Here is a 16,657-nt window from a genome sequence, read left to right on the forward strand (position 1 = left end):
AGGGCCGGCTGGGATCCTCACAGGGTATTATGTTGAAAATACCCCCCCACTGCCACAGAGATCGTGTAGCTTTCAGAGGATGTGACAGGAGAGGAGGAAGGCGGTTGAATAAAGGAATGAGACCAAAGGTGAAGCAGAGAAGTGAGGAGAAAATGGATTGATCCAGGAAGAGAAAAGTAGATGTCTTGCCAAAGAAGAAGAGAGGATGAGTAGAAAAGATATACGAGAAGAGGAACAAAAAGCAGAGATGATAAATATGTGATTATCAGCCAGGCCCAGTCCTCGGAAGGAAGGATGGAAGGATGGAAGGATGGAAAGAAGGAGAATGTGATTGATGATGTTGACGGAGGTAGAGAAGGTGTCGAAATTTGTTGACCCAGCTGAAATGTTTATTGTCCTGTCCCATCGACTCCCACTGTGTGTTTTTTGACTTCAGAGCTGCCAATTGCTTTTCCTCTCCAGTGAGGCGTCGTGAGTGGACGTCCGCTCCCTGCTGCTGCCTCCGGAGAATGACTGACCACTGCATGTGTGTGTTGACTTTAGACTGTGGGTGTAGGTGCCTGAATCTGTGTGTCGGTTTGTATACATGTATTTTAGTGTGTGTGTACCACAGGGAGTTTGGTCTGGTGCACCCCGCCCTGCTGACTCCTTTAAATAAGCACTGCAGTGTGTGTTTGGACTGTAAGGAGCGAGGGCAGCTCAGCCACGGTGTGCAGCAAGTGAAATAAATGGCTCATGGGAACGGAGACGAGTGCATTTACAGATTTACAGATTTTTTTTGTGTTAATTGGACACAAACTTTTTATATACAAACTCTCAGGAGTACTCTTGAGGTATTCCAGGCTTTTCGTGAACCACTGTTTTGCCGGCCTTAATGACAGGATATCCTCGACCACACCTCCTTCATAATGATATTCCTTTTATTTCATACACCAGCTGTCTGTTATCCCATTTCCCTCCCCTGACTTTCTCACTTACTAGAATACATTGTTTATTATCTCAGAAGAGTCTATTGGAAAGGAAAAGGCTAATGTTATCTGGAATAACTTGGAGAAATCAGTGTTATGTTTGGCTGCTGTCAAGGATATAGTTGAAACCCACCTAAACTCAGTCCATTAATAGCATTTATCCGCTTTCTTATGCTGGCGTAAATGTTTTCTAAGGTAATCGGCTACTTCTACTTTTCCTAGGAAGTGATGTCGAAGTGATTTAAGGGAGATATTCAAACCCTGCTTACTTTCTGTAACAGCACAGCTTGCCAATCACGACTTGAAGTGGGTGTGAATGTCAGATTGTGGGTTTCAGAAAGTGACATAAATGGTCGGAAGGAGCTATTCGACCATCCAACTGGCAGTTCTGATGAAGTTTACTGCAGCTTAACACTTTTAAGTGGGTGTTCGGGCAGAAAACTGAGAAAAATGCAATGGGCTGTGATGGTGGGAGTGTGTGGTTTCAGTTACAGGGTACACCGGGTCGATATACAGCATTCTCGTTACAAATAAATCCACCAGGAATGTGCGTTTGCATGTATGTGATTGGCCAGCACAGCACCTTGCCAGATGTGCTGTTGTCTCTCTGAACTTGGCCTTATGCTGTATATCTGATTTTACTTGTAGAAAACAGCTTTATTTGGATTTATTTCTCTACTTTCTTATCCTCCCGTAATGTTTATAAGGTAATATGTAGGGCTGCAACTAACGGTCAATCTTGATTTTATCTGCTCTGCATTTTAAGTCCATAAAATGTCACAAAAGAGTAAGAAATTCCCGCACAATTTTGTAAAGCCCAGGATGACTTCTTCAGATTGCTTGATTTGTCCAACTAACTGTCTAAAACCCAAAGATATTCAGATTTACTTTCACAGAAGACAAAGAACAACTGCAAATATTCCCATTTCAGAACCCGGAACGAGGGATTGTTTTTTTATTTTTTGAATAATGACTTATTAGATTATTCAATTATTCGAATAGTTGACAATCTATTATGTCGCTTTTATTGATTTGATTAATCAGTGCAGCTCTAGTAATATGTAGAGTCCTGTTTATAGGAAGTGGTGTCAAACTCGTTTAGGGACAGAGTTTATAAATGTGTGTCTATTCTGCTGCACCTGCTGCTCGGTCTTCTTCTGAACAGGAAGGATGCATTTTATGTTTTCAGCAGCAGCTGCGGAAGTGGCCTCAGTTTGTTTGGAATAGGCAGAAAACGACAGTAGTTCTCATGAGAGGCAATAGCAATCATGGCTGTAAAATCACAGAAAAGTAGGTGTTGCTCATCTAGTCGATCTCTGATTTGTGTCTGTTTTATTGTTTTCTTCATGATGATCACTGGTACTACTTTACCCACTAAAAATTAGTCATTGTGTCCATTTCCTGTGTTGTTGTGGAAATGGCACTTTAAAAGAAAGACAGGGTGATGAGAAAGTGTCGGGAAGATCATGTGACTACGAGGAAAATGCTCTTGCTTCCTGCTCTCCCGACTCTCTTCCTGCTTCTCGACAGAGGGGGCGGAGTCTTCCTCAGTAGTGGGAGGAGAAGCAGGGGAGCACATGAGCCTAAGGAGCAGAGAGACGCTCAGGTTAGTGCTCATTTGGCTTGCACACACACTGGAACACACCACTCGCATACCGGCACATTAGCTCTTGTAGCAGCTGAAAGCAGCCGTGTAGACTCGGAGCTCCTACCTGCTTCTCTCAGTACAACGCGCAACTCTGGTTTTCCTGTATTCCAGAGACCCAGTTCAAGATCTTACTGCTTGACTCGTACACATCATGTAAGTAAACTTTACCTTCTGTCCTGTTTGAGCAGATCACAGTGCCTGCAGTGTGTAGACACGGGGGTTGTGTCTGTGTACTTAAAAGGGGGGTGGGGGCTTGTTGCTTTGGCAGGTATCGACAGCAAACGTAACACTTGCGAGTGATGTTTTGACTAAATGGTTTTAGTTAATATGTCTTTATTGAGTTAAGCCGTTTATGTAAATGCTTCAATCTTTTGTTCCTAATAATATCTTCAACATAGGATGTTAGCAAAGTCTTTATTGTGATAGTTTGGAAAACCTTGCAGAGCAGTTGAAATGCTCTATTATAATAGAGGCAGCTATTGTCTCTTTCTGTGTCGCTACCCGTGCTTCCTTGTCCTTGAGATGGAATGCCAAATCTAAAAATACTGGTCTTGATTATAACATTTGGCAGCTCTGCTCCAGGACTATTTTCATTCTCTCAACTGTAACAGGGTGAGAAGCTGCGCGGCAGAGCAGCAGAGTGGATGTATTGTACCTCCAACTAACGAGTTCGATGTTGACGTTTTATTTCAAGCAGAAAAGGAAAGTGTTTCAGAGCGTTATTGTGACAGAGGTTTATCTCATGTTGCGTTGATAAGGGTCAAAGATCTGACCAAGTCTCATGAGCTCATCTGTCTCTCTTTTCTCTCTCTAGGGTTTTAAGCCTGTATGTGTAGGGGAGAGAGAGAAATGTTGAGGAAATATCACATCAGGCGGTTGGCTAAAACAAACAGAAACTGACTTTCTTACAAACATCACCGCTCTTTAGACTTTGAGCACCTCTCTCTGTCCGTGGAGAGGTAACCGGGGATTATAAAGGGTTAACAGTTAGAGAATGAGTCCTGTATGTGACTGTGTTTGTACATGTGAGTGCAGCAAACTGCGTGTGTGTGTGTATGAGTAAAACACTCATGTATCCAAGCCAACAGCAAGGCCGAGCCATTGAGACGACTCCACAGTGACCACTCTCCCTCCCACCTCTCTGTGTGTGTGTTTGTGTGTGTGTGTGTGTGGCGGCTGTGACTGAGGACAGCAGTATGTGATTGCGTCCACGCCTGCGTGTCTCTGGAATGTGTTCATCACCACGTTGAAGGGGGGATATGTTCTCTCTCATTGCATTTTTTGTTTGCCTTCAGGCTCTACCATTGCAGCATAGAGGTGTGTGTGTGTGTGTGTGTGTGTGTGTGTGTGTGTGTGTGTGTGTGTGTGTGTGTGTGTGTGTGTGTGTGTGTGTGTGTGTGTGTGTGTGTGTGTGTGTGTGTGTGTGTGTGTGTGTGTGTGTGTGTGTGTGTGTGTGTTTTTTCAGGTATGCAGTTGGCATGCAATTGCATTAGTGTGTATGTTTGTCTGTATTCGCACATATGTCCCCAGGTGTGTGCGTTGCCTAACCTATTATCTCCAGCTGAGATGCCTTCAACTACTGATCCAAACAAAAACACAAATTACACTCATCTCCCAAAAGATACCCAGATCAGTTTGGTGGGTATCGTCACAGTTTCTACAATCAGCAGAAATGATTTGCTGGATCAGAGATACCAGAATTGGTTGAATTTTGGGTTGATAATCATTTAACAACGCTTTTAAACATATATAAGTGTCGCTCTCGTCAAAATGCTGATTTAATTTAGAGAGAAAACTGAATTACATATAACCAAGTATCTCAGTTTTTAAATTTTAAATAGAGTGGACGACAATATGGCACTTTTTTGTATTGTGGTGTTCTTGTTTATGTTGCGATGCACATTGAATCAGTTTGGAGTTTTTTTAGCTAATGTGGGCAAATGGCAGATGTTATAATATGTTTGTCTTCGCTGCCGGGTTTAGTTTTCCTGAGGGAAGACTTGGCCACCTGCTCTCCACTGATTACCTACTCAGTCAAAACTCCCTTCCTTACACACACACACACACACACACACACACACACACACACACACACACACACACACAGAAATGAGGATGCTGACATTCATGGATGCACAGCTACACATGTACACATGAGACAGGATTTCACTGGACCCCTCCTGATCCCACCCATGGGTGTAATTGTGCATGGATGTGTGTGTTTCCTGGAGCCACAGTCGCAGACAGTGATGGGCAGAGGTGGAGGAGGGGGTTTAAGGGGAGACCAATGGATGGAGAGGGTGGGGGAGGGCCATACAAAGATGAAGCTAGATGCTATAATAACTGTCTGCTTATGGTTCAATGGGTGTTTTTGCAGTTGACTAGACCCTAGTGCATATGAGTTGTGTACCCGTGTAATCCAGACTCTTCAGTCATGCATGTCAGTCGAGTTCTCCACTCAGCCAGGAGCTGTTTTCAGTAGGAAATGAGCAGCGTGGCCAGAGCTGATAGCTGCTCAGTACTGTCTGCTGAGGCCAGGACATTACGGGTTGAGTCCCGCGAGGTCTGGTCCTCCCCTCTCCGTCTTCATTAGCTATCTTGGAGCTCCCTAAATCAGCCCTGAAGGGGAGTGGCTGATAACCTTTTGAACTCTTCCTTCAAGCTTTTTATTGACTGAAAAACCGAAGCTAGGGTGTCCAAGTGGGGTGATGGGCCGGGGCTTGTGTTGCACGCACATAACCTGATCACTTGGACAGATTATGGAAATGTTAAGGAAAGGCCATCCTGTTCCACAGTCCGGCAATAACATAAAGACAACACATATTTCTGTGACTATTTCTGACTGACATTGCATGATGACGTTGCATTTTCTGGACACTTGACATATTTACTTGACTTATTGATGTTTTCTGTCAAGTTAGTTGTAATGCCAGTAGGTCCACAACTTTGGTCCAAATTGAAATATCTCAAAAACTATTTGATGTATTGCCATAAAGTTTTCATGGTGCCCAGAAGATGTATCCCAATGATTTTGGTGATCTCCTTTGTTTTCCTCTAGCGCCATCAGGTCAAACTTTTTTCTTGTTGCTTCCTCAGCTGTGTTTAGTACTAATGCTAGTTCCTAACAATGACATCTGACCTCTCTCTCCAGTGAAAAGACAATTTTCCAACAAAAATATACTGTAAGCTATATATCTGCATTTATGGGTTAGCTTCTATATGAGTATACACACACTGAGCTCTGGAAAAAGCTAGTAAGTGGACCTTGAGTTGGGATTGTCTTGTCAAACTACTAGTTCCTGAACTTCGTTGCTCATCTTTTGTGTTGTTTACGGTTATTTTTGCCTAATAAGGGCATAACTGATACAAATGTTTGTGATTTTAACATAAAAAACAACATTTACTGTTACATAATCATTCTCAAAAGACTTAGTCTGTAGTCACAGTTGTTATCATGGCCACCTTTTTAAAAACAGAGGTTTACAGAGCAGGCAAGAGCACCCTGCCAGGGGTGGAGAGGCTTTAGTGAGGTCTATACTTATTGTTTTTTTAGTAGTGTTTTTTTTTGTTAAGCAGTGGTTAGATTGGACAGTCAGCGCTACAGCTTATCTCATTGTGTGATTCCTCTACAGCAGTTGCCAGTTGCATTGTGTACAGGTTTCATGGCAAAAAGGCAAATCCATGTGCCCAGAAATAGATGGGCTAAGGTCACCGTAAAACAGAGACAACCTGCTGGTCAGTCACACACACACACACATACACAGTCAGAGGCAAACACTCCAGCCAAGTGCGTTTGTTTGTTTCTGTCTTTCTCACACATTTCCTGTCGTGAAATGCGTCATTGCTTCCTACTCGTCCCTCCAGTGGGCGACCAACCTGAGAAATCACTGCTGACTAACTTGCTGCAAGTAACCCCCCTCCCTCTGCTCGGGGTGAAGATGACTCTTTATGATACTGAGATTTTTCTCAGAGTTTGAAGATTTTAATACTTGCTAGGATTGCACATTGATACTGTTAAGCAAGATACAGAATCCCTTCCCACTTTGGGAAAGTTGTGTAGCTCAACCAGACATACAGACATACATACATACATACATACATACATACATAGATAGTGTACAAGATTCATGACAGATGTGTTCTTCAGTGTTTCAGATTGGACAGGAGGGTATTTCTGGTGACTTGTCTTTAGGTGAGGGGTCCCTGTTGTTTTCTATACAGTCTGGGGTCAATGTCCGCTGGGACCGAGGACTCTGCGATATGACAAACCAGCTGGCGTCACAGAACACACACATGAACGCACCTTGTTCCAGTACCTCAGTGTTTGGACCCTCCGAGGGCTGCATCAATTTTTTTTTATTAGGAAGAAACGTGTAAAAACTAAACTTTTGGCCTCTTTCCTTTTTCCTCTCCTACCAAAACCCATTTCCTCACATGTTGCTGTTTGCTATTTATTCAGTCACTCACAGTGCTAGAAAATATTGGCGGGGCAAATTGCTCCCAGTCATGGGCTCTCCCTATAATTAGTCTTAAGCTGGCTTGTTGGTAGGTGACCATAGTCAGCGGTGGTAAAAAGTTAGTCATCCCTTCCTCTCAGCTGGAGCTTCCCCTTCAACCCCTTTGCAACATTTCTGGTCGTAGAGATTCAAATAATAACGTGCACCCTTTTATCTTTCCTTCTGTTCTTTCTGTCTCTTGCTAACGTATTACTCACCCACTCACACACCATGAAACACAACCTCTTTCTCACACACACACACACACACAGCAGACATCATAAGCCATATCATTACCAGCTAATAAGGCGGTTGGAAAGCCGAATGAAAGAGCAGACAGATTCATAACAACACTGCGGTTATCATAGTTTTATGATAATCGAAGCGAGCAAGTTTCCATCGCGGAATAGAAATATCATTCCTCGGTCTGTCGCTGTGGTCGGTGCCTGCGGTGCGCTCGTCACTTTTGGAGACATCAGCTGTTTGTGTAACTGCAGAACAGAACATGAATGGAAAGCAAAAGACAGAAAGTTAGAAAAACAAGACGGACAGGCTGAGAGATGTTTTTCTTTCCCGAGGAAGTTATTCCTAACTCACTCACTCACACACTCAGATCCGTGGACTCCGCTTGATCAGTTCACACCTTGTTTGGTGGCAGGCAGAGGTATAATGCTGCCGTTTGCACACACATCAGTTTCATAGCAGAGATGCCTTTCAGCTAGCGGGCTGACCCTGTGCAGTGAGGAAATGAATATAATAAATAGCTGCTGTTTTTAGGAGTGGGGACTAGGGGTGTGTGTGTGTTTGTGTGTGTGTTGTGTGTGTTGTGTGTGTGTGTGTGTGCAAAACCTTGTGTTTTATAGTGTTAAACTGTTCAACTGGAGAGATATCCCATGAATCCCCTTCGGGTTTACATGATTTGTCCACTAGCAATCATGTTTTAAAGTGTGTGACAGAGGCAGGGAGGGAGCCTTTAAATTACATTATGTTGTGGAAAAGGCAGAGAGGAGGCCAGTCTAGTGTGTGTGTGTGTGTGTGTGTGTGTGTGTGTGTGTGTGTACACTTTCTAGACCCATCTGTCAAAGTATTTGTCATTTCCTTGCACTCAAATGACAGTCTAGCCAAAGGTTAGCCATTCTTAAAGAAATTAGTCTTTTTGTGGACATGAAAAGGCTCTAAATCTGGATTAAAAGGACTTTTTTTTCCCAGTAGAGGCCTGTGTAAGGGTAATGACAAGGCCACAGCATACTAAACCAGAGGTGGCTGAGGTTTCTGTGACCAGACGTTTGTCTTCATTTATAGAAACTCATCCTAAAGAAAGACTTTCAGAAACAGTTGACTCATATACAACCATTTCTATAATTACGTATAGCTATTGCACTGATGCTGGTGTTTTCGGTGTGTGAGTGGTGAGGCAGAAGGCCTTTTTTCCCTGGTGTTTCAAGGTGCTACTGAGATTTCCTAAGTGGTTCCTCATTTTAGGTGATTTGCAAGAAAAAATCTAATAACAAATCGACATGCTTATCCTTCAGAATTAAGATCTTAACACAGGCTTTAATGGCTTATTTGTATTCAGATATTCTCTAGGCTGGATGCTGTATGTGCCAAGTATCAGTGATTGGCTCCAGTTTTTGGTCTTTTGTGTGTTTACTGTACTGTGGTGCAAACGTTGTCTCTAGCAGGTGGCGCACCAGTGTCGTGTCATGGACTGGGCTTGTTGACAGGCACCCCACATACATTAACTTGTGCGTGAGAGTCATGAGAGTCTGTCCACAGATGTTGGTGAGTTGTATACAACTGTTTGTGTCTGCAGAGGGAGCTGTGTGAAATTTGATAAACTCAATCAAGTGATGCTTCTTGGATCAGCGTTGGCTGGGTCTGAAGACTAGAAGTTTGGAAATCTGCGGATGTGGAGTAAAAAGAAGTGATCTTACCAGACCTCCTGTAGCCCGCTCCTCATCTTTGCTTGAGGCTATCACCTTGAGGCTACATAAGCCACTACTAGCATAACACACTCAAATCTCTGACTGAACTGTTGGTGGTTTAGTTGCATTTTGGGTAATGTAGGCGCCAGGTTTCAACAAGGAAGAGGAATGTGTGGATTATAAAAGATAATATTTCTGGTTCTGCTGCATCGATTATTATCCATTTTTCTAAACTGTTAATCACGAGTGTGACAATGTTACTCTTTTAACTAATAAGAGCTCAAGAATTTGAAGACGTGTGTGTGTGTGTGTGTGTCCCTCCCTCTGAGGATCATTAAGCTCTTTTGATAGGCCAAAAGTCCCACTTGTGTTGATTTCATTATCTCATGAGCGTCTCACCTAGTGGGATTCTGTCTTCCTGTAACTGAAACTATCTAACAATTCGTCCTTTCTTTGAAGAAAGGTACCCTGCTGAGTGACTGGCTAATGATAGCTAATGCTCTGTTCACATCACAACATTGTAAAGTTTGCTATCACATATCAGGCTATAACAAAACTCTTAGTGGTTGTCTAATACTTGCAAAAGTATTGATACTTACACATACACAAACTAATGCACAAGTATCAGCTTGTGTCAGTCGTATCTGCCATCGCCTAATATAATCCCACACTACGTTTTACGCTGCTGTACCTAACCTTAATTTGGAAGTTAGCAAATGTTAAAAAAACAAGACTTACCGTGCACAGTTCACGTTTGGGTCGAGCTGAATATCTGATGGATCCGTGACCATTACTCCTGTTGCCGGCAGAACCAGCAGCTGCTGCTGACGGTGGACCTGATGAAGCAGCCGTGTGTACTACATAATCTAAAATAAGTGCCTCACACGAACATGTTTTTTGTTAGAGATGCAGCAGTAAAGTCCTGTCTCTTGACCTGCACAACACACATCCGGGCAGGAGAGCTAGTGCCAGTCCTTTTTTCTGTGAGGAAAAACTGTGGACTTGACGTCCTGACAGGCTGGAGTTTGTGCAACCAGCACAAACACAATAATTCATGATGATGAAAAATAGTGAAATGCAACGTAAAACTACAGAAAAAAGACAGACTCTCTAAATTACAACTGCTAAGACTTACTGCCACCTACTACCACACGTTGAGTATGGAGTCAGGGACAATGTCTCCCTTTTTGTTACATAATATGACACGATGTTGAAAAAAAGAGCGTTTTTAAGAGCAGTGCTCAAACTGGCTACTTTTACATATATTTTGTAAAACATTAAATCTGCAAGTTGTTCTTGAAGTTTTCTTCTGACTCAGTTCATTCTCTTTATTTTGCAGTGTTTCCATAATAGTATTTCTTTGCTTTATCCCCCAAATGAACTCCCTAGAGGTTTGCCTAAAGACTTTTGGTTGCTTAATGTTTGTGAATCATTATTTTCTGTGATGCAAATGTGTTTGTAATTTTAAGCTAGACTATTTTAAACTCCTCTTTGGTTTGTCACATGGTTAAGATGAAAGAAAATTATGTGACTGTGTGTGAATATCTCCGGGTTTTCAAGCCCTTGCAGTGCCTGAAAGAAAGTGTGTGTGTGTGTGTGTGTGTGTGTGTGTGTCCAAGTCTAAGCTGTCATGGTCGCTTTTGCTCTGTCTCTCTGCTGCTGATCTGCTCTTTCAGGGATGAGAGCGAGAGACAGAGGGGGTGGGGGGAAACAGGGTCACATGTTGAGGGAGAAGGGAAGGAAGACGGCTATAAAAAGACTAATTAAAAATGTGCGGATAGATGTGTTGGAGGTGGAGGTGAGGAGGAGGAGGAGGAGGAGGGAGAGAAAAGGGCCCACGAACTGGGTGTGATGTAACCCTGGAGTGTAATGTTGTAAACGATAAGAAGCAGGGGAGGGATGAGCAGCGGTGAAGAGTGGAGGGGTGTTTGGGGGGGTGGAGAGAGAATTGTTTTTCTGGGAAATTAAGCTTGGAGAAAGAGGAGAAAAAATAGATGAACATTGTGTGTGTGTCAGCAATGCTTTGAACTCCTCAAACTGAGAGAAATAATACAGAAGTAATTGGGTGGTGTAAAGGTGTAGAAACGGGGAAAACTTTCACTGCCTGTCTCTCTTTGTCTCTAAACTGGTGTTGTATTTGTTAAGCTGGTATTTGGACACTGTAAACATGAAGCCCGTTGCACTATAAGCACCAGCTAAATGGTTAAAATATACATTTAAGCACAAGTCTCAGTCTTGGAATAAGGTGCTTCATCCTGTGTCTCTGTCGTTCACACACTTCAGCTCTTTGTCTTCATCACCACAGAAGTAGAGACAAACAAGAAGAACAGTTGTGTGGGCTTTCAGTGTTTTTTTTCTCAATGTTTTCATTGCACCCCGCTGAGCTTGATGCAAGTCAATGTAAAAAATTGCAGCTGTTTTGCCCGTCCTCCCCTCTCTTTCTCTCCCCCCTTTCTCCCTTTCAAAGAATTTTCATTTGAATGAAAACCCTGCCTCAGTGTTTTGTTGTGCTCGGCGGGGGGAGGGGTCCTATTGGCCAGAATCCCTTTCGTGGTGGACCAATGTGAGCACGCCTCCCGCCTCCCACCCCGCCCCCTGTGCCCCACTGAGGCTCCCGGCCTGACGTGTGATTGGCCGACTGGGAGGAGCCAGACGCGCTATTAAAGCCTGTCCCGTCTGCTCCACTTCAGTGTTGAAGAGAGTCCCTGTCTGTCAGCTCGGAGAAGTGTGTGTGTGTGTGAGTGTGTGTGTGTGTATCAGTGTGTGTGGATGCTTTTGTTAATGAGCGGCGAACAGAAAACTGAGAGCTTTGCCATTATCTGACTTGGACTTCCATCTCTCTTTTAACCCTCTCCAGGACTGTGGGGCTCTCCAGCTGAGTTGTTGACCTGCTTTTTGAGTCAGATCACAGCTGGACAGGCGGACGGGCCTGACAGACGAGTGAGATCGTGAAGGGGATCATAAAGGCTCTTGTCTTGCCGGGGATCATTGCCGGCGGATCTACCAGACCTGCATTTTGGATAAAGAGCTCTGCTGCTCTGTGGCTGACCGGTGACCCCGATCTGCAGCCTAACCCTCTTCTGGGTCAACGCTGAGCTAATAGAGGTGGTCTGGCTGGGCCTGATGTGGAATTTGACCCCGACTGACCCTGTCCCACAAGTAGCTTTTCACTGAGCCTGGACTGGGGGGAAAAGGAAGGATAAAAGAGCAAGAGGGGCGACAGAGAAGAAAGGAGGAAGAAAAGGAGAGAAGTGAGAGCAACAGCAGCACAGCGACCGGTAAGGATGTTAAAGGGGGCTCTGGGTGCGAGGGAGGAGAGGAAGGGGAGTAGAGGAGGGGGAGGAGAGTGGGAAGAAAAGAGAGGGTACAAAAGAGCTATTTTCTTAAGCTTAGAGAGGACATGTGGGAGCTCTAAAAGGATGTTCGTTGACCATTAAAGCCCCACTCTCATCCACCTCTCCTTCTGTCACTTCTTCTGTTTATATCTCCTCATGTGCACAACATTGTGGTTCTTTTTGTAACATTAAACTCAATAAATACAAAGTCAATCATTCTCTTGTTCTCTCTCTCAATCTAGCTCGTTCACTCTTTGCTTGTCTTTCCTTTTCAGCGTAATTCTGTTTCAAAAACCTTTTGACTGATAGAAACTCTTTCTCTTTCTCTGTCAGCTCTTCCAGTATGCCGGTGGAGACCCTGCGGCCCTCAGACGGCCGTCTGGCTGGGGTTCCCTTCACTTCTGCCATGCCCTTCAGGATACTTAACAAGGGTCCAGACTACTTCCGTCGTCAGGCTGAGCCCGCGGCCCGTAAACTGAGCGCTGTAGAACGTCTGGAGGCCGACAAGGCCAAGTACGTAAAGAGCCAGCAGGTGGCCCTCACCCGCCAGGCCCCCATCAAACCGCCAATCATCCGCAAGCCCCTCGTTCCTCCGGGGATGATGCTGCACTGCCAGATCAGCACTCCTCCAGCCCGCAAAGTTCCCCGCTGCCCAGCTGATGTGGAGAATGGAGCAGGGAGAGAGGGACCCGGGGGGAGAAGAGGTCCTGCTCTTAACTTGGATATTCTGAATAATCTTATCAATGATGTATGTGATGGACCAATGCCCTGTTCCCAGTCCTCTTCCTCCACCTCCCCCTCCTCATCATCTCCTTCGTCAGGAGCTAAGAGCATCGGCAGCAGCCTGTCAGCAGAACAGGAGAGGAGCAACCGACTCCTCAACAATCTCAAACCATTGAATCACTGCACCATCAACTCCTCGTCCACCTCCTCATGCACTTCCTCTCCGCTCAACAACAACCCCCGGAGCCCTGCAGCAGAGCTTACTCGCCGCCCACCCCCTATTCCGGCACGAGCACCCCGCATTGGGGTTCCAGGACCCTATAGCTCCCCGAACTCAGTGACAGTGCGCAGGGTGGACGTTCGGCCTCAGGCTGAGATAAGGAAGCCTCAGAGGGCCCAGCTGCAGCCCCAGCTCAGGCCCAGACAGACTGCCCAGGGCCAAGTCGCACACCCCCAGGTCCCACCTCCTCCACCCCCTCAGAACCAACCCCAAACCCATCCTCAGCTCAACACCCCCTCCCAAACCCTGCCCCCCCCTCCAGCCTACCTGCCGCCCAGTCCCATGCTGGTCCGAGCGGGCATGATCCCGCCTGCCTCCCCCGCTTTCACCCGTATATCGAACGCCAGCTCAAAAGGGTCAGCCCGTAAGCACCCATCCTTGCACCGCTCCAAGTCGGACCTGAGCGACCGGTACTCCCGGGCCACAGCCGACCTGGAGCGCTTCTTCAACTACTGCGGGCTGGACCCAGATGAGGTGGAGGGCATGGGCGGAGTGGAGCGCTTCACGAGAGCCAACTCGGACATTGTATCCGTCTCCAAGCTCCGCAGCGTCAGTACGCCCAGCTCGGAGGCTGACAGGGTCAGGGAGGACGGAGGAGAGGAGGATGACGAGGACGGGCCAGCCAGAGCCAACGAACGGGTCCCCTACGGCATCTCGGTCATCGAGAGAAACGCTAGAGTCATCAAATGGCTATACGGCATCCGTCAAGCGCGGGATGCTAATAATGCCGTCTCTAACGTATAGACTAATGAGGACTTGAAAGGACTTGAAAGAATAAACGGGGAAGCAGAACTTTTTTTGTATGTATTCATACGTCTGAAGAAGGGAAGCCCCTGTGTTCATCTTCTGCTGCCTTACATCACATTTAAGGATAATCCAGTAGTTGTTTTTACTGTTTCCTGTGAAGACTCGCGCTTGTTTTTGAAATTACACATCAGTGATTTTTATCCGGGCTGCAAGTCAGGACTGCTTCCCTGCGAGACTACATGGACGATACATTTCCCTTTCCCTTCCCTCGATCTTGTATAACAATATTGGTATATGAAAGCAATAATAGATTGGTATAAATGATGATGGTGAGAATGAAGGCAGAGGATGTTTGCAATTGTGGTTCCTCATGTAAAGGTACGTAGTGTATGTGTGTGTGCATGTGTGAATGCGTGTGCCAGAGCATCTCTGCAGCACACAGCCAGACTGGAACTTGGCTCCAAACTGCTCGAGACTCTGATGCTACACAGTGACTGTTGAGAGAGCCTGGAAGAGAACCACGTTGATACTGTGAAACTTCACAAAAAAGCTTCCATAAACATATTTGTATTTTCAACAAAAAGAAAACAAACAAAAAAACCTTTTTGGCTGAAAGACTGTTATTATACAAAATTCTGTCAGCATGCGAGTGAAACGTTTGTATCCAGTTTTTTTTTTTTAGGGTTTGTCATCTCAACGAAGCACACACATTACTCTCACACAGATAATCACTTCACGGCACAGACGTACATTCAGGTCAATTACAGTGAATAAGGTAGCAGCTGCAGTTAGTGCTGTCTGTATATCTGGCTGTAACATTGTCTAGTTGTGTGTTTTGCATCTGAAACATGGCCTCATGTCTTTGGATTATGCTGCACTGGTGCAGCGAGAGAAATCTGTTTACTATGTATGTCTTGGTGCGGATGAGAGAGCAAGTCATATGATAAGGGATGATCTCATAAATGGATGGTTGAAGTACGTGTAGCATGAAAAAGTTATTTTGCCTCCAAAGAGATGGAGAGAAAATCAAAGGAAGACTGAAAAGAGTATACTCATAGATAGAACAAAGATATCTATGGTGTATACATTTGTCTGTGGTTCTGAAAGTGTCTCAGGAAGATGTACTTGGCATACTAACGAAAATGGACCAATATTTATTTGGAAAATGTAACTTAATGTATTTTTTAATATTGGACAACTTTGTGTACAGAATTCAGTCTTTGCTCTTAAGTGCAATCTGATCGTATCCACTACAATTACAGTAAATGTAGGATCACATTTAAACACACATGCAAATACAGGCACCAGTCACATGATAAGTGTGAGTGTTGTAAACAGGGGACTGCTGCTCTAAAGAAAGTGAGACTGTAGTGTATTTATTTGACTTCCTGTTTGTCGCAGTGGGAGTAAGAGAGGAGGTCTGTCTCCCCAGTACAAGTTCTCCGCCCTCTACGTCGACTTCCTTTTTAACTTTTCAGGATATTCAGTATGAGCACCAGCCAGGTTTTCCTCTTCAGTGCTGCAGCGTACAGCGGCAGTCAGATCAGAGGGCTGGAGAACCTGACGGCAGCGACGGTGAGCAAAGGGTGCTTTTGAATCCGGCACTGGATGCCCAAAGAGTCTTCAAGTGAGAGATCCAAAATGCTTTACCATGGTGTATTCTAAACAATTAATAAAAAAAAATGTTAAAGTACGTTCTTGTTCACTCTTTTCCTTATTTTTCTGCTCATTCAAGTTGACTTTCATATGGGGATGGGCCCACCTGGTTCCAGCATATGGCTACAAACAGCCACTCCTCTGATTTCTTCAGTGTTTTGGGAGTTTATGAAGTGCTGCTGCCAAGTTCTCGCTTTATAATCTGAAATCTGGTGCGGGTCCAGTTCAGCAGAGGCAGGTGTTTGACTCGTTTCAGCATCAATAATTGACACCCTGCACTTTCACTGAGCTCCCGTGGATGTTTTTTTGTTTACTTTGATCGTGTTCATATGAGAGGCCGACTGCTCCATTATTTAGATGGCAAAATGTGGACACGCAAACAAACTCGCTCTTAGTCTCTCATTTAGTCTCTCACATGAAACTGCACAAGTTGTAATATGACAGTGTGCCCACTGACTGCAGTCTGGAAGTCTGTTATGGAGAACCCCCCACCCCCCCAAAGTTCTCCCCAGCACCACACCCTGTTTCAGAGATCTAGACCCTCTTTAAGAGAGTAACTACTCAATTAAACACTGTTGGAGGGCAAAGGAGTGTAAAATGAATGGGTATGAAAGAGGTACTTTGGCTCGCTATTCTACTGAAGCTCTCTTTCATAGCACTGCAAGTTTAGGCAAAACCATGAAAATACACCAGGAATATTATCATTATTGGATTCGTGGTACTGGCTTTGAATCCAAGATTATATCTGCCCCCCTCCACCAAAGAACAAGCTACAAACCTTTCACATCCAAACTTACAGGTATTGGATGCTCAAAAGGTTTTCAGTGGTGTATTATTGAAAGAGGTTTTGTAGTGTACCTCCATAATGTTAGAGTACTT

General features: G+C 44.7%; 1 protein-coding gene across 2 annotated transcripts; it reads left to right on the top strand.

Annotated features, from left to right (window-relative positions):
- Window positions 1–2,616: 2,616 nt before the first annotated feature.
- Window positions 2,617–15,809, top strand: LOC139289394 (protein FAM110A). Of its 2 annotated transcripts, XM_070910991.1 has the most exons (3): window positions 2,617–2,769; window positions 11,895–12,315; window positions 12,706–15,809. In XM_070910991.1, the coding sequence occupies exon 3, from the start codon at window positions 12,716–12,718 to the stop codon at window positions 14,117–14,119; it is 1,404 nt and encodes a 467-aa protein (XP_070767092.1). In that variant the 5' UTR covers window positions 2,617–2,769; window positions 11,895–12,315; window positions 12,706–12,715; the 3' UTR covers window positions 14,120–15,809. The 2 variants fall into 2 exon arrangements, with proteins under 2 accessions (XP_070767092.1, XP_070767093.1); XM_070910992.1 differs by lacking the exon at window positions 2,617–2,769 and having other exon boundaries at window positions 11,839–12,315.
- Window positions 15,810–16,657: the final 848 nt, after the last annotated feature.

The sequence above is a fragment of the Enoplosus armatus genome, chromosome 8, assembly GCF_043641665.1.
Source record: "Enoplosus armatus isolate fEnoArm2 chromosome 8, fEnoArm2.hap1, whole genome shotgun sequence".
NCBI classification, from domain to species: Eukaryota; Metazoa; Chordata; class Actinopteri; order Centrarchiformes; family Enoplosidae; genus Enoplosus; species Enoplosus armatus.